Source organism: Vigna radiata, chromosome 5, assembly GCF_000741045.1.
Source record: "Vigna radiata var. radiata cultivar VC1973A chromosome 5, Vradiata_ver6, whole genome shotgun sequence".
Classification (NCBI taxonomy): Eukaryota; Viridiplantae; Streptophyta; class Magnoliopsida; order Fabales; family Fabaceae; genus Vigna; species Vigna radiata.
Window position 1 is genome coordinate 31,469,043 of NC_028355.1, and position 24,158 is coordinate 31,493,200.

The 24,158-nt window shown below is 34.0% G+C and overlaps 3 protein-coding genes and 1 pseudogene across 3 annotated transcripts; 3 read left to right on the forward strand and 1 right to left on the reverse strand.

Annotated features, from left to right (window-relative positions):
- Positions 1-1,400: 1,400 nt before the first annotated feature.
- LOC106761529 lies at positions 1,401-4,897 on the forward strand (annotated as a pseudogene).
- A 619-nt stretch (positions 4,898-5,516) lies between these two features.
- Positions 5,517-7,879, forward strand: LOC106761487 (mitochondrial arginine transporter BAC2). The gene is made up of 3 exons (XM_014645042.2): positions 5,517-5,540; positions 5,617-5,887; positions 7,082-7,879. Exons 2-3 carry the CDS (start codon positions 5,651-5,653, stop codon positions 7,730-7,732), a joined length of 888 nt encoding a protein of 295 aa, XP_014500528.1. The 5' UTR covers positions 5,517-5,540; positions 5,617-5,650; the 3' UTR covers positions 7,733-7,879.
- A 2,577-nt stretch (positions 7,880-10,456) lies between these two features.
- LOC106762484 (kinesin-like protein KIN-13B) lies at positions 10,457-15,485 on the forward strand. Its single transcript, XM_014646428.2, has 12 exons — positions 10,457-10,913; positions 11,033-11,254; positions 11,704-11,889; positions 12,154-12,255; positions 12,596-12,673; positions 12,761-12,842; positions 13,098-13,257; positions 13,328-13,630; positions 13,846-14,064; positions 14,199-14,544; positions 14,625-14,690; positions 15,001-15,485. The coding sequence occupies exons 1-12, from the start codon at positions 10,746-10,748 to the stop codon at positions 15,181-15,183; spliced, it is 2,115 nt and encodes a 704-aa protein (XP_014501914.1). The 5' UTR covers positions 10,457-10,745; the 3' UTR covers positions 15,184-15,485.
- Positions 15,486-16,980: 1,495 nt separating this feature from the next.
- Positions 16,981-18,080, reverse strand: LOC106761404. The gene has a single exon (XM_014644957.2). It carries the CDS (start codon positions 17,818-17,820, stop codon positions 17,206-17,208), a length of 615 nt encoding a protein of 204 aa, XP_014500443.1. The 5' UTR covers positions 17,821-18,080; the 3' UTR covers positions 16,981-17,205.
- Between the last annotated feature and the right edge of the window lie 6,078 nt (positions 18,081-24,158).

Genomic DNA, 24,158 nt, shown 5'->3' on the forward strand with positions numbered 1-24,158 from the left:
CAAGATTTTTAGATTGAAAATCATATTAGATCTTCTATGTGAACTTAGGTTTTATTGATGAATCTTCCCCTTCTAAACCTTCTTTTATTGTAATATTAAAACTATAGTTATATTTTCTATTATAAATTTTTCTCACATTATTCCAACTTCATACATAATGATTTAAAATCATAATTGTATATTTAATATAAAAGTAAGTAACAAATCGGTGGGAAATATAACAAAATGTTTCTATTTAAGTTTTTATTTTTGATATTTTGATCCTAGACAATAATATTTTAACAACTTTTTTTATAACATGATATATGTCACAATTTTATTGATCTGTTTGAATTTATTCTAAAAAAATATTTGAAATAAACTAATCACAAACTAGTTATCAAAAAATTATCAAAAAAAATTGTTAAAAAGACTTTTTCCTTTCTCCTTTCTCCTTACACGAGATCTTGTATAAAATAATGTTACTTTAAATAATAGTCTTATAAAGAAGCTTTTAATGAAACTTTCTTTAATGATAAAGAAGGTCAAATATCAATAAAGAAGCTCAAATCTAAATAAATAAATAAAATCAATATTCAATTTGGTATGACTTGTAATCGTATACGTATACAAATCGGAATTGAAATATTCTATTTTAATTTATAAAAGATTTCAAATATAAATTTAACAAAGTTTAGTCCATGAGTTATTAATAATATTGCTGAAAAAAAAAATGAATGATGTGATATTTTCTTCAACGTTCGCCAAAAGATTTGATGCACTGGAAGCAGCGTTTGGGCGAAGGACACCTGCGGCTTCAAAAAAGGAAAGCAAGGATGGCAGGAAAATGTGGCTTAGAAAATTATTAACCTTAAACAAAAATAAAATTTATAAAAAATGATGGAGAATATTAAATATTTATTATCTTAAAAAATTAAAATAATCAATATTTTCTTCTCTTATATCTACGTGGATTTATATTTAAAATTTCTAAATTTTGTATTATATTTATCTTATACAATATCATATCATATAATAAATCTATATTTTTAGATTAACAACGACGTATATAATTCAAAAATTGAACTAAAAATTTTAATTATACAATACTGTGTGTGGAATTTTAACAATTCAGTTGGATTATCATTTATTATTTACCTACTAATTTAACCTTCTGGTTGAGCTTGCCATAACAGAAGATATTATTCGAGATTAAAGGAATAACAAAGCCTTCTTCCCTTTCAGACAACAGACGCTCAAAATTTAGTAAAATTGAAACCAGAAATCATGGTATTGTCTGAACAAGAATGGATGTTTTTAGTTTCGGAGCAGACCATCCCATCAATCTCATAGAGCATGTAAACACATTACATTGTTCTGAGCTGTACAGTATGAAGAGAGATCGTTAGTCAAAGTCAATGGTTATCGTGGTAAAGAAAGTAGAAAAGAGATAGAAGACGTGTATGAATTTGCAAGAGTTAGAACAAGAACAAAAACGCGTGAAGGGTAAAGTTGGAGGATTGCAGCCATAGATAATGCATATTAGGTTGGATGGGTCGATTGATACCAAGAAAAAAAGCAAGATGAGGAGAAGTGTGTTTCCCTCTCTATTGTTCTTCCTCTTTCTACTTCAGCCCTCTGAAGGTGAACACATTGGCATTTACTGGGGTCAAAAGGCCAATGAGGGAAACCTGACAGAAACGTGTGCAACAGGAAAATACTCCTACGTCAACATAGCCTTCCTTTCCACCTTTGGGATGGGCCAAACCCCAAAACTCGACCTGGCTGCTCATTGTGACACATCTACTAATGGGTGCACTGAGATGGGAAGAGAAATTAGGAATTGTCAAAAGCAAGGGATCAAGGTGATGCTTTCTATCGGAGGAGGAAGTGGTGATTACTCTATAATTTCCCTTGAGGATGCCAAGAATGTTTCGGACTACTTGTGGAACAATTTCCTTGGTGGTTCATCCTCATCACGCCCATTTGGGGATGTAGTCTTAGATGGCATTGACTTCGACATACAGTCAGGTGAATCATCATTCCTGGGAAACCTCTCCCTTCAACTCATTTCATATTCACAGACACGTAAAGTGTACCTGTCAGCAGCTCCTCAGTGTCCATTTCCTGATGCTAAGCTGGATTCAGTCCTTGCTACTGGCCTTTTTGACTATGTCTGGATACAATTCTACAACAATCCTCCATGCCAATATACCGACAACAATTTCGATAACCTCCTTGAAGCATGGAACCTTTGGTCCACCTCATTGAAGGCAGGGAGAATGTTTCTGGGGTTACCAGCAGATCAAACTGCAGCTGGAAGCGGTTATGTTCCAGCTGATGTATTAGTTTCTAAGATCTTGCCTCAGATAAAAAAGTCATCAAATTATGGAGGTGTTATGTTGTGGTCAAGGTACGAGGATGAAACGAGTGGATACAGCTCCTACATTCAAAATTTTCACATAAATCAGACTGTAGATTCTCTATGCACACAGCAAAGCCTTCCTGCATGCAGGAGCTCTGAAGGTGGTTTTGTGGAAAGTTTTGGTAACATGTCCACCGTTGGCATACAAGTTTATGCAGGCAGCAATGGTACGCAGTGCTGTGAGATCATATGTAGGAACAATTGTTCGTGTCAAGCATATGCCCCAACAAACCGCAAAAACAATACCGGATGCCAGATATGGCTCAAAGGAACAGAATTCGTTAGAGCTTCTGCAGACAAATCACTGCCTATCTATGTTTCTGTTGCACTGCTCCCAGAAGACAAAGGTACGTCCAGATTCCCTACCACCACAGGTGACTATGTCCTTTGCTTCTTGTCCTAGAACAAGGAAATAAAACATTTAATGGAATTGCAATGATTAGAGAATGTTTAGAGTAGTTTTCCCGTACAATACAGAAAAATCACGTTTTCATAAGCTAAAATTACTAGTCATTGGGTCCTGGTAAGTTGGTTATCATTCTTGATTCTTTGAAAGTATTTTCTTAAGGTACCTTGCATAGGATATGAAGTAAGAATACATGAGTAATAAACCCTCTAATTACCATCTAAACAATTTTCAGCCACCTTTTCAGAGTAGTAAATTATCCATCTGTGAGTTGCAGTAAACCGGTGGTACATATGGCTCATCGTTGGGGTGGCAGCAGCATTTGCAATACCTGTAATTTTCTCTTTATGGCGTGCCTTGTGGAGAAACTACAAAGCTAAAGGTAACTGTCATAATTTGGATATGGTTTGGTGAGTTTAAGTCTGCAAGACCTTTTCATAACTTAAATGTTCATGTCTCACCACCAGTGGAGAGAAAGAAGATGCAGGAGAAGTTATTACATGATATTGGAGGTAATTCTAGAAAAAGTAAAAACAAGGGAAAGACAAGCAATGGGGTTGAAATATTCACCTTTGAAACCATTGTTGCTGCAACAGAGAATTTCTCAGCGGCCAATAAGCTAGGAGAGGGTGGATTTGGTCCTGTTTATAAGGTAATTTGAAACCATAAATCTGCATAACAGTTAATTAACTTTCTTGCTTAAATTTGAAACTGTCTGGACAAGAACTGATATACAATGACCTTCAGGGAACACTGCGTGATCAGCAAGAAGTAGCAATCAAGCGACTTTCTAAAAGTTCAGGACAAGGGGTGATAGAATTTAAGAATGAAGCCAAACTTATGGCCAAACTTCAACACACTCATCTTGTAAAGCTTCTAGGTTTCTGCATCCAGAGAGATGAAAGAATATTGGTTTATGAATACATGCCTAACAAGAGCTTAGACTTCTACCTATTTGGTAAGCTTTCTTTTGTCTCTTAACGAAGGTATTGCCATGGTAAGACTGTGCCAGATGTTAGCATGGAGTATCCTTTTAACAATCACGCTGACTTCATAACAGATTCAGCTAGAAAGAATTTGCTAGACTGGGAAAAACGGTTGAACATCATTGGAGGCATTGCTCAAGGACTTCTTTATCTGCACAAGTACTCGAGACTAAAGGTGATACATCGAGATCTGAAAGCAGGTAATATATATTACTTGATCACGAGATGAATCCTAAGATATCTGACTTTGGCATGGCTCGAATATTCGGTGTAAGAGCATCAGAAGAAAACACAAACAGAGTTGTTGGTACATAGTAAGTTTATAACTGGGTCAAGCATTTTCAAAACTCTTCCCTTTCATCCATCCTTACGCAAGATTCGATCTTTTCAGTGGATACATGGCTCCAGAGTATGCAATAAACGGTGTTGTGTCCATCAAAATAGATGTATTCAGCTTTGGTGTGCTGCTGCTAGAAACACTTAGTTGCAAGAAAAATAACAGTCGTTATGATTCGGATCGTCCACTCAACCTCATAGGATACGTAAGTTTCCCATTATCAAATGATCAGATCATTAAATTTATGCTTATCAAAGGTTAAAAGTTTTATTTGGATGCTGGGATACTTGTATTGTAGGCGTGGCAGCTCTGGAATGAAGGCAGAGCTCTGGGGTTAATAGACCCAGATTCATATGAACTATGTCCTCAGAATGCAGTTTTGAGATGTATTCATATCGGCCTGCTGTGTGTACAAGATCAAGCAACAGATAGACCAACCATGGAAGACATTGTTTCGTTTCTATCAAATGATACAATGCAACTTCCCCAACCAAAGCAGCCAGCGTTCTTCATCAATGTGGTTGTGGAAGACTCGGTGCTTCCTTACAGCAGACAAGAACTTCATTCCTCAAATGACTTAACACTTTCTAGCACACATGGAAGATAATTCTACAATTGTGTTGCACCACATTCCTTAAGATTTTGGCGAAAAAAGCGACCATCATTTCCTTGCTCACATTCCTGCACTGCATCACTTTTAGCTGTGGAAGTTCTTGGTATTATAGTTTATGTCAGTAAAGTAAAGCATGGCCTTGAAAAATGCTTTTTTACACCACTGCGAGTTGATAGTTAACTTTTATGAATATTCTGAGAATAAAAAAGTTAACTTTTTATATTTATAAAGAATTTATAAAGAAACAGAGATTCAAAGATAAAATACGTAAAAGTTTGTAGTGTTTCAAAATAATAGTACAAAATGACCTTTTATCCTTTTACTTTACACCTTTTATATTCGTGTCCAAATTTCTAAATATGATAAAGAAAAAAAAGGATGAAATTAAATAATTGTAGGTTGTTTTAAGAAAATAGTAAGACCCAAAAAGACTTTCAACTAAATTAAATAATAATAATAATAGTAATAATAATATTCTTTTTCGGTTTTTTATTCAATCTTCTTTTTCTTTCCTTCTACTACCAAACACCGTTTACAAGTCACTTCCAGTAATCAATTCCAACACGTATCCAAAAACATGTTTGGTTTATCTTCACACGTTGTTTTCATTTATAAAACAAGCTCTTTTCAACTTCCAAACATATTGCTTCTTATCATCTCAAAAAGTTATCAGATCACTAAGCTCAAATCACATGAAAGCTCCGTGAGTCCGTGACAAAGGCTCGCTGCCACGTGTTCGTCGATGGTTAGTCCACGAGTAAAGTATTTTCAGTATTTGCTCATCAGACCCCATGGTAATATGATATGTCACTTGGCCTTTATATAATAACAAGGCGCATAATATCAATTGCAAATTTTCATTTTGAGCAGGCGCTGAAGAGAGTGAAAGGAAGAAGAGGTGGGAATGGAGTTTTGGCCGGAGTTTCTTGCGAGCAGCACCGGAAAAGAGTTTGTAGCAGGAGGGTTTGGAGGCACTGCCGGAATAATCTCCGGTTACCCTTTAGACACTCTCCGTGTGATGCAGCAGAACTCCTTCAACACCGCCTCCGCCTTCAGCATCCTCAGAAATGTGGTGGCCAATGAAGGACCAACAGCTCTCTACCGCGGCATGGCGGCACCTTTGGCCTCTGTTACCTTTCAGGTAAGCCTTTTTTTCTTTTTTTTTTTTACTTCCATCCCTCAATTTACACTAGGTTTTTATCTGTTACTGTAAGTTTAAAGCAAACATGTTTTGCGATCAGGCTCGTCACGTGGGTGAGGGGGTACTATATCCCTTTATATCCTTCGCGTGCCAGACCACAACCAACCACTATCTTAGATTTTTGGCCTGTTCTGTAACTTTGTTTATCATTGCATGTACAATCGTTCCAGCCACCTCAATTGTAGAGACTCTGTCTGAAATTTATTTTTACATTTTTTTTAATTTGTGAAATTTTTGAACTTGGGAACACGATTTCTTTCGTTTTTAGGCTGATTTTAATCAAAGTTAATGATTAATATTACAATACATTGTTGTTTATTATATAAATACATGTTGTGTTGATTGAATTTGTTGTTTATCGTAATAGATCGTACTGTGATTGTTAGTGGTTTTCAAGGGTTTGGAGGTTTTATTTGTGAAATATTCTTATTTTATTCTCTTGTATGTCAGGGTCCTACTCCTAACAATACTCCATGACATTTATCATATTATATTCATACTCAGTTATTGGAGTTCTCAAATCCTTTGGAATGTTTGTTCAAACACCCATGGGAATTCTGAAGTCCCCATTGTTTACTCAATTATTTGTTAGTGGATTGATTAACTACAAATACTGGCCCACTGAGTGATGCACGCCTAGAGGCAATATTAAACTATATTTTGGATGAGCCATCTATCAATGGCTTCTGGATTATTGAGGAATCATCAACTGATCCACCATCTGCATTCAATTATTAACTATACCACTAGCTATCTAAGTCCTATCAATGTTCGTTTTCCTTCTAAAAACTTCTAAAAAATACTAGCATTTTTTTATGAGAGATTTTGTTTACTGCATAATTGTCACAGTAAAATGTGTCATGCCAGCAATAAAGTAGCCTTTTGATGAACAAACATTTCAAACCATTTACTTTTAAGTTTACTCATTATGCCATTTACTTTTAAGTTCACTCATTATGCTCAGTGTTTTACTGAGAGAGAAAAAACCGTGAAGCAATAATCATCACTTATCTATTTATATGTCTTGGACTTCGTTAATCATGGTCGTTATGCAAAAAAATGTTCGAACATGAACTCAAATCCTTCATAAAATGTATCTATCCCAAATTGAGGTGATTGTTTTGTTGGGTGCAGAATGCTATGGTTTTCCAAATTTACGCAATTCTTTCGAGGGCATTTAGTTCGTCCGATTTGGTTAATGATCCTCCTTCTTACAAGGGTGTTGCTTTAGGAGGATTTTGTAGCGGTGCCATACAGAGTATGATACTATCCCCTGTTGAGTTAGTTAAAATTCGGCTTCAGTTGCAGAACACAAGTCAATCCATAGAAACCCGAAAAGGTCCTATGAAGGTGGCAAAAAACATATGGAGAATAGAGGGTCTTCGTGGCATGTATCGGGGACTTGGGATCACCATGCTAAGAGATGCACCGGCACATGGTCTCTACTTTTGGACATATGAATATGCAAGGGAGAAGCTTCACCCAGGTTGTAGACGAAGTTGTGAAGAGAGCCTGAATACTATGCTGGTATCAGGAGGATTAGCTGGGGTGGTGAGTTGGGTTTTGAGCTACCCTTTAGATGTTATAAAAACAAGATTGCAGGCTCAAACACTTTCTTCGCAGAAATACAGAGGCATTTTGGATTGCCTTAGGAAGAGTGTTAGAGAAGAAGGATATGAGGTGCTATGGAGGGGTTTAGGAACTGCAGTTGCTAGAGCTTTTGTGGTGAACGGTGCTATATTTTCTGCATATGAGATCACTCTCAGGTGCCTTTTTGATAAATAACAACTGAAGCATTTTACTGTAGAAACTATCAAGTTCAAGGATCTTACTGTTCAAGTTTTGATGGAGACATAACAACCACATACCATATTCGAGTAGCAGCTCTCTTCAAAATTGACATTCAGATTTTATGATTGATACTTTCTATAATTTCCATTGCCAAACAATTCATTCACATTCAGATCAAACAAACAAAGGATCTTTAAGTTAATATTTGATGGTTAGATTATTAAGCTTAATATGCATATATATATATATATATATATATATATATATATATATATATATATATATATATATATATGGGTTTTAGTAATTAGGTGGCAAGTATTTATACTTAGTATTCAATTTTTTTAAAATATGAAATTAATTAATCCAATCACAAAATTGTAATATTTTGCTTATAAATTATATTAAATTTACAAATTTCATTTAAATAAATATAATAATGGATGATCATTGCACTGTATTTTGCCAAATAATAGTTATATATTAGTAAATATTAGCACAGCTGTAATATATTGGTGGGAGGGATGGTGTATGGAATGGAGAAAAATGTATGAAATAATAACTCTTTTTATTAGGTGAGATGGCAATCGTGGATATAAATTATTTTAGGTTATATTGACATTATTAATATTAAATAAAAGTACATAAATTTATAGATATGATCACAGAAAATGCATAAACAATATATTCAAACTTTTAAAATAAGTGTTTGGATCAAGGGATTTGTTCAGAAGATACTCTTCATAAACTCCTGTTAAGTGAAAGTATTTTTATTCATAAACATGTCATATGATAATGACTTTCACTAATTTCAGTCGAAATAGTTTATAAGATTCCATTTTACTGTAGTTATTTGTTTTAAACTCATCTTCAATTTGTGGTATTGGATAATTAACTGATTTATTTTAATTTTTCTGTCATTGTTTTGGAAGCAACAAAGGTTAACTTTGTCATGTTATAAAACTCAAAATACGAAATCCCGCAAACATAACAACACCAAAATTAAAAATAAATATACTCATTTTAACTTAATTATTATTTTTTTACTTATTAAACAAATAATATTGAAACGATAATATATTAAATGGTGTAAAAAATTCAAATACACGCATTTTTCAACTTACATTAAAAAGAAAATGTAGTATAAAAAAACTCAAATGTTAGTTTTAAAAGAAATAACTCTCCGTTAAAATTGATAGAAAATTTTAACAATTTAAATAAGAAAATATCGCTTATCAAAATCACTAAAAAGTTTATTATACACATTAATGGAAAAGTAATAATTCGAACAAAATTTCGATATTAATGAAATAATTTATGCTTTCAATGAAAGTCGACTCAATAAAAATCAAATTGATAAATAATATGAAGAAAACATATATAAATTTAAAAATATGAAAAATTCAGATTTTTCTTTCTATGCAAAATTCAAATCTTTCTAATTTAAAAAAAAAAATTAACTGTTCTCATAACATTTAAAAAATTTAACTTCTTTCTAAAATTTTTAGCTAAAGAACATATTATTAGATTACAAAATATTTCAAATTTTCTTTAAAATAGAAGCTTCTTTTAAGTACATTATAAAATATCTTATACGGTCGTTTAAGTGCACATTTGTATCGTATATCTCAAATTGTCCATAGTTTTTCTTTGGTTGCAATGAAAAGTCACCCTTATTGGAGTCTTTTCAACTTGAAGAAGACTATGTCCATCTACAACATACCTAACTCAAGTACAAGCTAAGATATATGTACTCAAATGCATCAAACAACACACAATCACCTACACTTACTCAAATTCAACCAGATAAATAAAAAATAAACTCTGATAAAAATGATTAAAATTAATAATTTAAAAAACTTAAATAACGAAAACTGAATAAAAAATAAGCAAAAGGATTTAAAAGGTAAAATTTTGCATATTCAAAATAACTTTTAGAAATTATTTCGGGTAGGGGTTGGAGTTTCTTACTCAAAGTATTTCAAGTTGTCTCGAAGGCCGAATGGCTCCTAACACTCCTTCATCCTCCAAGTTACGTTGTTCGTTCTTTCTCTGTATTGTCAAACCTGCATGAGTGTGTACATGTTAAAAACACTCCCATATTCAAGTTAATAATATAACCGAACAGTTAACTAAGCAAGTGATGCACATAATGTGCATCGTGATGGTAAAATCATACTTAGAACATTTATTTATACTAGTTATAATGAGTTTTTACTTTTCACTAACCTAATGACAATTCAATCACACCTTAATCTGCATTAAGATTTTGATGAATTATTATCATTTATAATCTGGATAGTCGGTTTGTTGATGTCCAGGAGACCGTAAAGTACATAAACATAGCGAGTCGAACGAGTCGTAGAACAATGATGGAGTTGGTGACTCTCATGCATTACCATTCGTTGGTTCATTGAAACTGTCTTTGAATAAGTACCATCTCTCATTCCCTTCACTTCAGGGAACATTTTGCTGAATAAGCTAAAAATTCAATTAAAAAAACAGTGAAAAAGCAAAGAGGCACCGAAATAACGAGAAGAGGCCGGAAAGCCTGGGCCCAAACGCGACACAACACGGTGCCGCGCCGCAAACCCAACCCGTGATGGACGCCACGTGGCAGAAGCTTTTAAAAGCATGCACGCAGAAGACCACAAGTTTTGAATATGAAGCCAAGCGCGCAACGTTAAATAGACACAAAACAGAGGCCGTCCCCACCCATGTGGGACGGGACAAGTTCAAAAAACCAAGGGACCTACCCTACCCTAACCCCCAACGCGACGACGTCGTTTGACTCCCGACTCGCACGTGCCAGGCACCGTGACCGTTCAAAAATTTTCAAAGGCTCCCTTCCTTGGTTACTCTACAACAACACCTTTGTCGCTCCTATCGTATCTATTCCTTCCTTCCTATATCTTTGGTTTCACTCAACTCCACTCTACTGTCTTTGTATGATATCTGTTTACCTCCCTCACACCCTTCCCTTCCGATCTGATCATCGCCAAGGAAGATGAACGGTGCAGGGAGACAGGGGCTGAGATCTGGTGCGGCGGGTGTGCATCACCAGCGCCAGTACTCAGATAACTTCCTCGATGGCTCTTCCAATGGCAACAGGTGGCTCCAATCGGCTGGCCTCCAACACCTTCAATCCTCCACCAATCAACTTCCTCCGCTTCAGGTAAGTTCATTTTCTTCTCTCTCTCTTTCCGTTCCGCTACCGATCTTCTGTTCGACCGTTCGGCGCAAGTGTTTTGGTCCGATTTCATGAGATTTGTTTCGTTTTCGGAATGCGAGCAGGACTATAATTTATACGGCGGCGGAGGAGCGCAGGGAGGAAGAATGTACCGGAACGCGCAGAGGAGCTTTAACGGAGGGACTGAGTATTACGTGGAGCCTTCCACTCCTCCTGGTGGTTACCGTGCTTCGATGCAGAAAAAGAACGGCGATGATTTGTCTGGTGATTTCAGCCCCGGCTTGTTGGATCTGCATTCGTTCGATACCGAGCTTCTTCCTCCTGAGGTTATTACTGTATACAGCGGATGGACTTTCATTTGATTTCTGTGCTTTGTTGTTAAGTTGTCGTTCATCTTGTCTATAACGGTCACATTGCATCTTTTGAAAGTTTACGGATATTACAAATTTCTATATCGTTGACTCTCTCTAACCCTTGAAAGTGTTTCTTTATACTATGCAAAATTTGTGTTCATGTTGTGGGATATTGTGATGCCAGCCTCAGCAGATCATTAACTCTGAACTTGCACGTCCATTGGGACTTCTTTTCTTTTTTAATTTACTATTCATCCGTTTTCATATATCCTGAGGATATATAACATTTCCTCAATCTTGATTTTATGATAATATGATAATTTGTTTTAATTGCATTCTTAATTTGATCGTATGATGCAAATTGTATGTAGAGGCACATGAAAGGTAGCTTAAGCTTGCTTATAATTTGCCTTTCCCTCTAGATGCCAGCCTCCAATGCATATGATGGAAACTCCCTGTATCAACCTGGCCGAGGGAGAAGCTTTGATGACTCTGAACCTTACATGTTGAGCAAACAGACTGGCAGAGCTCGTGCTCCTGAAAACATATTGAAGAGTTTTCCTGCAGAAAAGGAGAAATCTAATTCTGTAGCAAAGATCAAAGTTGTGGTATGTTCTTTTGCATATCTAATTTACCAGTCATGTTTCATTTTTATTTTAAATGTCTTTTTTTTTTTACTTTTTTTTATAGTAATTTGGACTTTTTTCTTTTCTTTAAGTCTGCATTGGCACAATTCCAGCTTTGGATGCATTGAACATCATATAAATTTCATTGAATTATCAGACAATGAATACTAAAATTTTGTTCAATTGTAAGGAAAAGAACCCTGCTTTCAATTTGCTTCTAATATCTGCATGTTTTTTTTAATGCAGGTTCGTAAAAGACCAATGAATAAGAAAGAATTAGCAAAAAATGAGGAAGACATTATAGAAACATATTCCAATTCTTTAACAGTGCACGAGACTAAACTAAAGGTGAGTAAGAGCCAACATTGATCAATGGTTCCAATGTCCCATGCAGTATACTCGTCCTTGTTGCTGAAAATGATGATTTATGTACTAAGAAATTTAGTATTACGCTGGCTATGTAACTATATTTCTAAATTTTTCTCTTGGTGAATATAATATAAAACAGAAAATGACAGGTAATATGTGGATTGTTGTTATCTATATGTTTTAAATATTACATACTCATTCTGGAGGTCGAACTGAACCAAATATTTATCCATTAATTTCCTGACTATCAGTTCTTGTGGTATGATTATCTATAATAGATGTTTTATATTTACACATTTTAAAATCATACGCTTTACAGGTGGACTTAACTCAGTATGTAGAAAAGCATGAATTTGTTTTTGATGCTGTTTTGAATGAAGAGGTTACAAATGATGAGGTAAATATTGTGTACATGAAAGTTCAGTGGAAGGCTGACACCAGGTTTTATATCCTTATGTAACTTTGTTTAAATTCTTTTTTATAGGTGTATCGTGAAACAGTAGAGCCTATAGTTCCAATAATCTTTGAACGCACTAAGGCAACATGCTTTGCATATGGACAAACAGGTGATGACACCTTCTGAATTTTTATTTTGTAGCTATTGCATTTTGCCCGAAGACATGCTGATTTCATGCCAAGTTGTAAAGTGATATTTCCGCTTTAAATCATACATCTCTTTGGGATTTCCATGTTTCTTTTCACTCTCTAAAATTGTTTTGAGGCTTAGTTGTTGACCAAAAATCAAAAAGTTTAGGCTGACAACTTAACCTCAATGATTTGTACTATGAGTGGGCTTCTAAATACCATTTCTGTTCTTCTAGGAAGCGGAAAAACTTACACTATGAAGCCACTGCCACTTAAAGCATCAAGGGACATCCTTAGATTGATGCATCATACTTACAGAAACCAGGGATTTCAATTGTTTGTGAGCTTCTTTGAAATATATGGTGGCAAACTTTTTGATCTTCTTAATGATCGAAAGTAAGTAAAAATATCTTCTTTTTTGCACCTGTAATCTGTGTTCTCGAGAATTAAAGTTGTACTTGTGCAGAAAACTTTGCATGAGGGAGGATGGTAAGCAGCAAGTTTGCATTGTGGGTTTGCAAGAGTACCGAGTATCAGATGTGGAGAACATCAAAGAACTGATTGAGAAAGGAAATTCCACTAGAAGTACAGGCACCACTGGTGCAAATGAGGAATCGTCACGGTCACATGCAATACTTCAACTTGCTATCAAGAGGTCTGTTGATGGAAATGAATCCAAACCTCCCCGTTTGGTTGGCAAGCTCTCCTTCATAGATCTTGCTGGAAGTGAGCGTGGAGCAGACACCACAGATAATGACAAACAAACAAGGTGTGATTAAGCTTGAATTATTTAATATGGATCTGTCTTGTCAAATTAAGGAGTATAAATTAAGATTAGATTAGATTCCAAATTTGGGTTGAATTATTATTGAAGATGTCTCAAAATTTGATTCTATTCTGAATTGTTTGCATCCCTCTGACATTCTCACGTTAGTCTAATGTATTTTTGTTGTTGCGTCATTTGTTTACAACCATATGATTCAGAATAGAAGGCGCTGAAATCAATAAGAGCTTACTTGCGCTAAAGGAATGTATAAGAGCTCTTGATAATGACCAAGGACACATCCCTTTCAGAGGCAGTAAACTGACTGAAGTTTTGAGGGATTCATTTGTTGGCAACTCCCGCACAGTTATGATTTCATGCATATCACCAAGCACTGGTTCATGCGAACATACGCTGAATACATTAAGATATGCTGACAGGTAACGTGAATTTTCTGATAGGTGTAGTTCTGTATGGCCCACTCCTTCCAAACCACCGGCATCATTCCTCAATCAAACACAACATACCCACCCATGTGGTAACCTAAAAATAATATTTTGCTGTTACAAACCAGGGTGAAAAGCTTGTCGAAAGGGAACAATACAAAGAAAGATGCTGTATCATCAAATTTCAACCTTAAAGAATCAAGCACGGTTCCATTATCTTCCATTACTGGATCAGCCTATGAGGATCGCACAACTGATGGATGGCCAGATGAAAATGAAGGGGATGATTTTAGTCCCCCTGAAGAGTATTACGAGCAGGTGAAACCATCTTTGAAGAAAAATGTAAAGATGGAGTCATATGCTACAACTGATGACAAATTGAAGAAACCCAGTGGTCTGATGAAGTGGAAGGACCTCCCAAAAGTTGAGCCTCAAACCACACACGCTGAGGATGATTTAAATGCCCTCTTACAGGTAAGTTGTTGGCTACTGAGATAACGGGTATATTACAAAAGTCGTGGCTGATCTTTATTTAATGCGTGTCTTTATTTCAGGAAGAAGAGGACCTAGTAAATGCTCACCGGACACAAGTAGAGGAGACTATGAATATTGTTAGAGAGGTACTAAATTGTCGTTGTTGTTTTATCTTTACATTTATACTTAGGAATTTACTGATGTTTCTCAAGATTATTGAATACGACTACAGTACTGAGTCCTTAACTTTTTTTTATGAATATCATAATCAGGAATTATGTGCTTGTTTTCATCAAGAACATTGATATATTCACACCAAACTTAATTTATCGAATCTCTTACTGAATACTGCTCATGGTGTTATTCAATCTAGGAATAATTATATGAATAGATCCTATAATCGAGAAATATGAATTCTATTTCTCATTCTTATTTTTATCTGCACATGGCATGCAGGAGATGAACCTCTTGGTTGAAGCAGATCAACCAGGGAATCAACTGGATGATTATATAACAAGACTAAATGCCATTCTTTCTCAGAAGGCTGCTGGCATCCTGCAGTTGCAAACCCGTTTAGCTCATTTTCAGAAACGTTTAAAGGAGCACAATGTTTTGGTTTCATCTACTACCGGTTACTGATATAAATTTAAAACAGACTCCCTTGTTAGAATGTTTTATTTCGGTGATCGGAATCATGCATTTCTGTGATTCAGGTGGAGATTATGTGAGACGTGACCCTCTTACTAGTTGATTCATCATTGTTTTGCCTATTCTCCTCATGATAAGAAACTGGGGTTTGGAGTCTTCATTTTTCTATTTACTAAGAATGTAGACTTGTATTGGTTTTACATGCCTCTATCAAGGCAATGTATCTGTGTATAAAGCTCTCATTCGTGTCAGAAATATAATATAAAACCATTTACTTCTTTTCATTTATTAAATCAAGCTTTTGGAATTATAATAAATTATGTATCTTCCCCCGCTTCCATCTTTTTAACAAAAATAGGTCAATTTTACTCGGCAAATGGAAATATAAAATTCAGAGGGTATATGAGAAATATGAAATCCAGAGCAATTTCAGTTTTATGAATACTTGATCTAATTACAAATTGGTTCTGATTGATCGTTGGAGCATTAATATTACCTTGAAAGAATTATTGCGAATATTGCTTTAATTCATTTAAGAAATCAGATTTTATATACCTTAAAAGAATTGTTGCGATATTGTTTTAGTTCTTCTTTAGTCTTTTTTCAAATAAAATTACAGTTATGCTATGACCATCAGAATAAATGCGAGCTGCCAAAGATTCTGAATTTTCCAGCGCGATTCATCGTTGTCATGAAAGGAGTTATGTAATAACTACAGTACAGTTGAAGAATTAATGTGACAGAAATCATGGATAAAAACAATGGAAAAAAAAGTGGCAAAGATCTATAGATGACCATATAGAAGATTTTGACCTATAATGATGTAGATACTTGTTAACACGACTGGTCATAACTTTAATAAGTTGTCTCCAGACATTGAAAAGAGAGTATAGTTAGAATCCACTACTAGGCTTTAATTTTTCAATTTAGTTTGGTCTTGTTTGAACTTTGAAACGTGATTTGATTGTCTTTTAAACAATTCTATTCTAAAAAGAGCAAATTATCAGCTATTTTATATATATATATATATATATATATATATATATATATATATTATAGCTTAACTAGTTATTCTTGTTAGAATAGTCATTAAATATAAGTAGAAAGTAGTTAGAATTGGGAAAATGCTATATCTTGTATCTACGAATAAAGTTTTACTGAAGTTAAAGAGCACCAAATATTTCATTAACAAATTAGTACAAACTGAATGCGAGACCTATCATTCTCATGCATCCCTTGATCATTCGAAAAACAGCAGCCAATTTTCATGGAAACTGGCTTAAAAAATTCATGTCTGTAAATCATATCCCTCGTTTTATCTGTCATTCCTTTCACCTAATCTTGCTATTCCTCGCCTATGTTTAGAAATGAGTGGGAAAAAGAGTCCAATGAATCTTATAATCACGCTTAAATGACATTTTTTCGATGTGAAACAAACATTTTGAAACCAGACATGTTCTAATTCTTTCTTTCTACACCATGTATCTGCAAGACTCCAACTTGTGTTCCACGAACAGTAGCCCACCCAAAACCCATACTAAAGATGCCAACTTTGATTCCTCCTTCAATTTTCAAGAACTGCACCACCCATCTCAAACCAATCACCGTGTTTTCTCTTTCATCCAAGGTGGTTTGTAAGAGTTTTCCCCTTAAACAGAAAATGGGACACATCTTGTCTTATTCAATCACAAGACAAAATTTGAAATTCTACTAAGATGACAGCATCTCTTTGAGAAAGAGACTGAATTCCTAGAAAGTTCTGAAATTGGGAAATTTGACAAACTGGGATAGAAATTCTCACCAAATAATTCTTTTTTATTGTGTACAAAATAGATTCAATTGAACATTGAAACGACCAGAATGTAAAAAAGAAAAAGTGAAGTATAAATAGCAGGAATTCACTCCAAGCAAATTCAAATAGCTCTAAGCACACTGGGAGAAACAAAATGGTAAATGAAAAGAGTATTCAATTTCATATACGCTGCAACATTTTCTGCGTAAAGATTAACTTATCTACAACCTGATTGAGCCAAGTCTTCCCTTTGACTTGGAGCGTTTGACGCTGATAGAGGACTCTTGAACTGAGAATTCAGTGTGCATGTCATTGAAGAACTTGTCCACAATATCTAAATAAACAGGACTTTTGAGGCGTGAGTAGTAGTGAAGTGCCTCTTCTATGTCTAGCACGTGCTCAACATCACCCGTATTCATCATCTCCAATTCCTTCATCTTTTGCGCCAAGTCATAAACACCCTCTTTCTTTCCCAGTTCACAGCTCCCTTTGCTTTTCTTCTCTTCCACATCTCCAACTTCCCCAACGCTTTTTTCTGAACTTTCTTTCGTCAAGGTTTCAGCGTTTGCAGCATCTTCCGTTTCCTCCCTCGACCTGCTCATGCTGTTGTTGTCGGCACCCCTCTTTATTCTGTTCAGATCAGACTGCAGCATGTCATAAAACTCATTGTAGAATTGATCACTTGTGTAAGTTGTGGCATTGCTGCGACCAAGGAATGGATTGAAGGAGAGAGATCTGGGGAGTTTTTGGTACCCTCCAAAGATGACAGACTTTAAACTACGGAGGGTCTTGTGAAGTATAACCTTGGTCTTGCGAAAGGTTTCTCTAAGCAGCATTTGTGAAAAGGCAAGGTTTTTCTCTCCCAGTTGAAGTGTTCTAGAGCAGATGCAGTGTTTATCTGCTCTACTTCTCGTGTGTTCTACAATTTTGTCTTACTTTGTTCGCATTTAAAGAGACGTGGAGCAGATGGAGCAGATGGTAACTATTTCCAAAGTTTACTAAAAGAGAAATACAATTGTACTCTAAAGTGCTGTATTTCGTTTTGATTTCAGTACCTTTTTTTTCTTTTTTTCTACGGTGTGCTCTCTCTCTTTCAAACCTTCTTTCTTTCATTTTTATATGAAATGAATGAAAGTGCAAAATGGAGACTTTAGTATCTAAACTGTTACTAATATTATGTTGATTTTGACTTCATGCTGTTTAAAGTGTAGTGTCATTGATTAAGATGCAAAGCTAAAGGTGGTAGGTGGCTAAAAGATTAAAACAAGTATCAAATTCTTAGAGCCAAATTTGAATGAAACCTTAGACCCCTAAATCAAATGGTATATATGATTCTTGCAGTGGTTAACTTTAAGCATACGAATTTGTTTTAGGAACTGCAATAAGAGCAAAAAGTTCAGTATGGATGACTGAGAAGAATTAGTGGTACTCTTGGTTATATAGCAAAGCCAGTTATAATTGCCAACCGACCCTAGCTAGGCCTTGTGAAGGAGAAAAAAACCTTCTTTATCTGTTAGAAAGACAACATGGTCCCCAATCTAATGTCAGGTTGGCACTGAGAAATGAAAAGTGAAAAGAAAAATAAAAAAATGATGAATCTGATATAAAGATAAGATGAAGTCACTGTCGAACACTTGCAAGAGAGTTTAAGTCCTCCACCCACCTCTGTCCTGAATTCTAAGGTTAAATTAAGTGATTGCACTTGCAAAAGAAAGTGGCACATGATTGTTTCTTTCTTCAAGAACTCGTGCACTGCAACGAAAGCTACTGAACTCTGGCAATTCACATAGCCTGTAGAAGCAGGCAAGAACACCGATTGTATGTTGCTGAAACTGCATTTTTTCATTCATGAGGATGCTGCTGCTGCTGCAGCTGCTGATTTTTGGTACACCAGATATCTTAAATGATCCATATCTTAGTAATTATATGGGTCTAAAATTGATTTTATGTTCATGCAATCTTTGATAACTTTTGCCTTCTAAGTTTTTATGAAATAAGATTTATACTTAATGTAAACAAGTTTTACATGTAAGAGACTTTAAAATTTCTACATTAAAACATGAATTTGGAATGATCAGATTGAAATTACCAAATTACAATAAAAGTTAATTTATTCTGAAGACGCTTGTCTAAGTACAGAAAAAAGATCAAAAGGGAACCTTAAAACTTATGTCAGTAAATTTTTTGGTTCTGAGAAACCAGAATTTTGAGGGTTATGGTAAGACATTGTTTTAGGTAGGAGTAACATTTATGCGTGGAGTGTTGAGATGGGTCCTACAGAATGGAGTAGGCGTTTGAAAGTGCTATAAATTACCTGGAATATTAAAGAAACAGAGTAATGGAGGGGACCATGCAGCCATGCACGTAAACCGAGGATTACTTTTATTCAAATTTTTGGCGCTAACATCATTTTCCTCTGTTGTTGCTTACTGACACCGACAACATGGTTGTGAATCACCATTCATTACTACTTATTTCTCACTTTCTAAAACCATTACAACTAAACCACTTTCAACAACAAAATCACATACAATTGCTAGTATAACAATTTACGCTCTATTTCTTCTACCAGTAGTTGTTATTCTTTGATACTACATTATTTATATACACATAAGATACTTCTATTGGTAAGAGGTCTTTTAGAATAGTACTAAAAGCAAATCTGTGTAAAATTGACTCAAAATAGATAATATTTTACTAATATGGAGATTAATGTGTGTGTTAACCTTCCTACAATGATAAAATAAAATACCTTAAAAGCTTATTGACCACCTTAAGAATCAAAATTTCATATATTAACTCGTGTTAACGAAAACTCGCATGCATCTTAAAAACCTCAAACCATGGAAGAAGAAAGAACTCATTTGCATGGTGGTTTCCCATAAACGGATAAAAAGGTCTGGACTTTATGGACTCTGGTCCTAACCCGAACGTTCTTACTATTTGGGTCTTACAGTTTTAAATTCTACAAAAAAAAATAAGCATATAGGCTTTTACTTCCTGCACCCCATCAATTTCTAGGCGAATCCCATCAAATTTTCAAAACAAAAAAGAAATTTCTGGAATATATAATCAGTGTTGGCAGCGTTCTAGTCTTTTCTTGTGTAGTAAGAAATCGATGGGTGCAGGAAGTAATTGTGGAAAAGATAAAGATCATATTCAAATTTGTCCACATGCATATAAAGTTCATCTTCAGCTATAATACTATAATAGTATTTTGTTCATTAGAGTACAAAATATTATCGTAATAAAAAAATGTCATTAGTATCTATTGAAATTGATATTTCATAATCTCTGTCCAGCTAAAAACACGTGGATACTTTCTCACTCCATTATTTTCCACTTGTTATTATTAATTAGAATATAATAATGGGAAAGAAAACATATAATAAGACGACTAAGAAAAGTACCAGTGCTTTTGTTATTATTGTATCTTTAAATTATTTGTCAATAACTTTAAATGAAATGCCAATAATTAAAAACAATATTTTATGTCAATATAAACTATTTATAATAAACTTATGTCTGTTTTAAAATGAATAATTAGTATACATTTTAATCACCTTAAGGTAAACAAATAATTTTATTAAGTAATTTGTTAACTTGTGTCACGTAACAAAAATTAAAAATTGAAAAAATGGATGTTTCAATTGTAGGATGGGATGATAGAATTGCATAATTGTATATCTTGTTAAACAGTGAAAGTGATTGGTATTGAAAACTTTGATTGATTGATGTCAGATATCGTAATCCAATTAAGTGAGATTAATTCAATAATTAGCTAATAAATCAAACAATCACATCGGTTTACTTTCCATTATGTGATCTTAGCCATTTAAAATGTTTTATTTTATTCTATTAAAAGTTCTGTAAATTATTGTTTAAAAGTTATGATTGGAGAAATTAGATTCAATGAATATTATTCCCTAATAATGGTCGCATGCAAAGCAAGAATGGCAAGCCCTTATTATTATAATATTATTGCAGGGAGGAGACTTCCAAGTCAAACATCCAAGGGAAGAAGCTTTCTACGATTGGGCCCTGGGCCATGGTAATGGGCCATGCATCCAATCCAATGTGTAACTTGGCCCACTGCTATATTTATTTAAAAAAAGCCAATCTGAACATGCAGCTATTTTAAAACTTTTTACGCATAAACCGTATAATGATAAGAGAGAAAAATAAATAACAGTCAATGGGAGAATATATAAAAAAAAAAAAAAAATATTTGCCATGAGATAAATTAACATAAAAGACATTGGTAGTTGTAGAGGTGTGAAATGTGGCGTGCATCACGTGCTGTCGGTCTACTGTACTGCATTCATTGTACGACTCTTGCTGCTTTTTCTCCTTTTCTCTCTATCACAAATTTTCCTACTTTTCTCCCTTCCACATATCAGCTTATTTATCATCAAATTTTACTTGTTGTGGGTAAGAGCAGTTCGAGATCGATAGTTCTTCTTTTCTTCGTTCTGTGCTTGCTCACGTATTCGTTACTCTTTGATAGTGTTTTTTTTTTTTTTTTATATGTTGTTTAAAAAGGTCTGTAAGATTATCAAAAAGTATGTTTATTTCGTCATTAATTTTGTATTTTAGCAGAGTCGTCAAAATGGATAATAATTCGCGAACTAATCCGGTTCACTATGGGTTCAGGTCGGGTTAGGTTTGAAAAAATTGAATTTTTTTATGCGGGTCAGATTTAAATCCGACTCATTCGGGTTGAACCCATGGTAGACCGGGTTGGTCCGCCAACTCACCTACCTAATTTTATTTTTTAATTTAGATTTAAACCTCTTTTTGGTCCCTAATGCCGTGTTCGTTTCAAGATAATTTTCTGTTCACGCATAATAGAGCGGATGGATTGGCGAGATTTATCGTGTTCGGTTTAGCGGATATTCGAAGACGAATTTAAATGGATTTGCAAGATAGTTGCTTTTACCATCACTCCCTGAAAAGCGAAGATTTGGAGTGAATTTATTTCAAATCTCAATTTTATCCTTCATAATTCTGCAACTTCCTATTCAAATTTGGACATGTATGCTTTCTTTGAGAATGAAACGAAGAGTTAACCACTAGATTTGTTTCTTCAAGCACTCAAATAATAATAGTTTAGTTTTGATCAATTTAAATTTAATATGAAGTTTGAACTACTACAACCACTATTTTACGATTACATATTATTTGAATTGATTTTTTCGTGTCGTTAATAAATGTAAATATTTATAAATTTTTTATTAAAATATTTTATTAGAATAAATTTATACCATTATATACAGATATATTTTTTTATGTCCCTTTTTATCTTTTAAATAACAGTTCTTTACATTTTAAAAACTAATTTTAATTTTTTTTTCTATATAAATATTTTTACAATTAAATATAACATTAACAATTATCGTTTTATATTATTTTTATAATTAGGGATATTTTGATAATCTTCAATTTTTATGAATTAAATAATTTTTTTATCTATTACATCAATCAAATCCTACACTAATTCTTACAAACTTTACCCTCAAATCCACTCTCAATTATCCACAAATCCACTCAAAAAAACAACAAAAAAATTATTCTCAAATCCACTCAAATCCATTCAAATCATCTCTCCTAAATCATCTCCTCCAAATCTTTTCAAAAGAACACAGCTTAAGTTATGAGTGGATGTTCAGTTTAGCCGCTTTTAAAAATGTAAACCTTTGATTCCTAAGTTATAAAAATTGTATCAAATGAGTCCTTTTTTTATGTTCATGCTCAAAGTACAAAGAGCAATCTAAAGTGAACAAATCAGAGCAATATAAAGATGTAGCAGTTGTTAAGAAACAACCAAAAACAGTATTTCAAGTTAAAAAAGGACTCATTTGATACATTTTTTATAACTTAGGGACCAAAGATTTACTTTTTTAAAAACGGGGACTAAACTGAACATCCCATTATAACTTAGGGACCAAAAAGAGGTTTAAACCTTTAATTTATTATTTTATTTATGAAACCGTAAAAAATAAAATACTCTCTTCACTCACTCTGTATACCAAAAAAGTAACATCTCTTCTCAGAAATCACTCTCACGGAACTTACTCTCATCTACAATGTTGTCACTCTCACTTCTTCACTTAAATTCTTCAAAGAGCAGGTTCTTTTGTATGTTTTTTGTGTATTGGATGACATCTGCATTATATTGTATTTTTTATTATTATTTTGAATCGTCTTCAGTTTAACAACATTTTTTGAGAATGAAATTAGTTTAAATTTAAATATAGAAAGTTTGTAATTTTTTTATTTTAAAAAAATTGCAATTAAATGGGCTAGTGAGTCAACCCGTTAACCCATAATATAACTTGTTAATTACTCATTAATATCATATGTTCGTATTTGATATGGTTAATTAGTATGCTTTACAACTTATCTGTTGAGTATGGCAAGTCCGTCAGTTGATTCGGTCTAGGGATGACAACGGGTCGGGTCGGACACAGATAGTCCCTACCCGCAACCCGACTCGCCGGATATAATTCTACCCACTACCCGTCGGGTACCCGTTTAGAAAATATCCGCGGGTATTTTAAAACTCGCGGATACCCACGAATACCCGCAAAAAAAAATATTTTATACATTTTAAAGTAAAATTTAAATAAATTTACAATATATATACATACATACATATATACATACATACATACATACATATATATATATATATATATATATAATATAAATTAAATTAAATATAAATTAAAATTAACCTAATAAAATATAATTTAACTTAATTTTTAATTAAATTCAATTAAAAAATATATAAATAATTTTTCTATTATTTTTTGCGAATAACGGATACTCGCGGGTCCAGTAGTATACTACTCGTACTTGACCCGTTTAAAAGTGGGTATTAAAATATCTGCTACCCGTTACTCATGGATAATCAATATCCACAAATAATAACTACCCGCCGCAAATTTTACATGCGAATACCCGTGCCTAGGGATGGTAGAAAAATCCATACCCGCGGGTAAAATTCGCTACTTGTATTTAGTACCTGCGGGTAACAGGTATTGTAATGCTCGGTTGTTAATAGGTTGAGTTTGGGTATCTCAGTATCCGTACCTGCGGGTACCCGTTACCCGTTTGAGAAAGGAAATTACAATTTTACCCTGTTAAATTTTCTAACTTAAAGTTGGTATTT

Coding starts and splice junctions, on each gene's coding strand:
- LOC106761487 (XM_014645042.2), top strand. CDS start 5,651: ATGGAGTTTTGGCCGGAGTTTCTTGCGAGCAGCACCGGAAAAGAGTTT. Junction 5,888..7,081: donor TGGCCTCTGTTACCTTTCAG/GTAAGCCTTTTT, acceptor TGTTGGGTGCAG/AATGCTATGGTTTTCCAAAT.
- LOC106762484 (XM_014646428.2), top strand. CDS start 10,746: ATGAACGGTGCAGGGAGACAGGGGCTGAGATCTGGTGCGGCGGGTGTG. Junction 11,255..11,703: donor CCGAGCTTCTTCCTCCTGAG/GTTATTACTGTA, acceptor CTTTCCCTCTAG/ATGCCAGCCTCCAATGCATA. Junction 11,890..12,153: donor TAGCAAAGATCAAAGTTGTG/GTATGTTCTTTT, acceptor TTTTTAATGCAG/GTTCGTAAAAGACCAATGAA.
- LOC106761404 (XM_014644957.2), bottom strand. CDS start 17,820: ATGCTGCTTAGAGAAACCTTTCGCAAGACCAAGGTTATACTTCACAAG.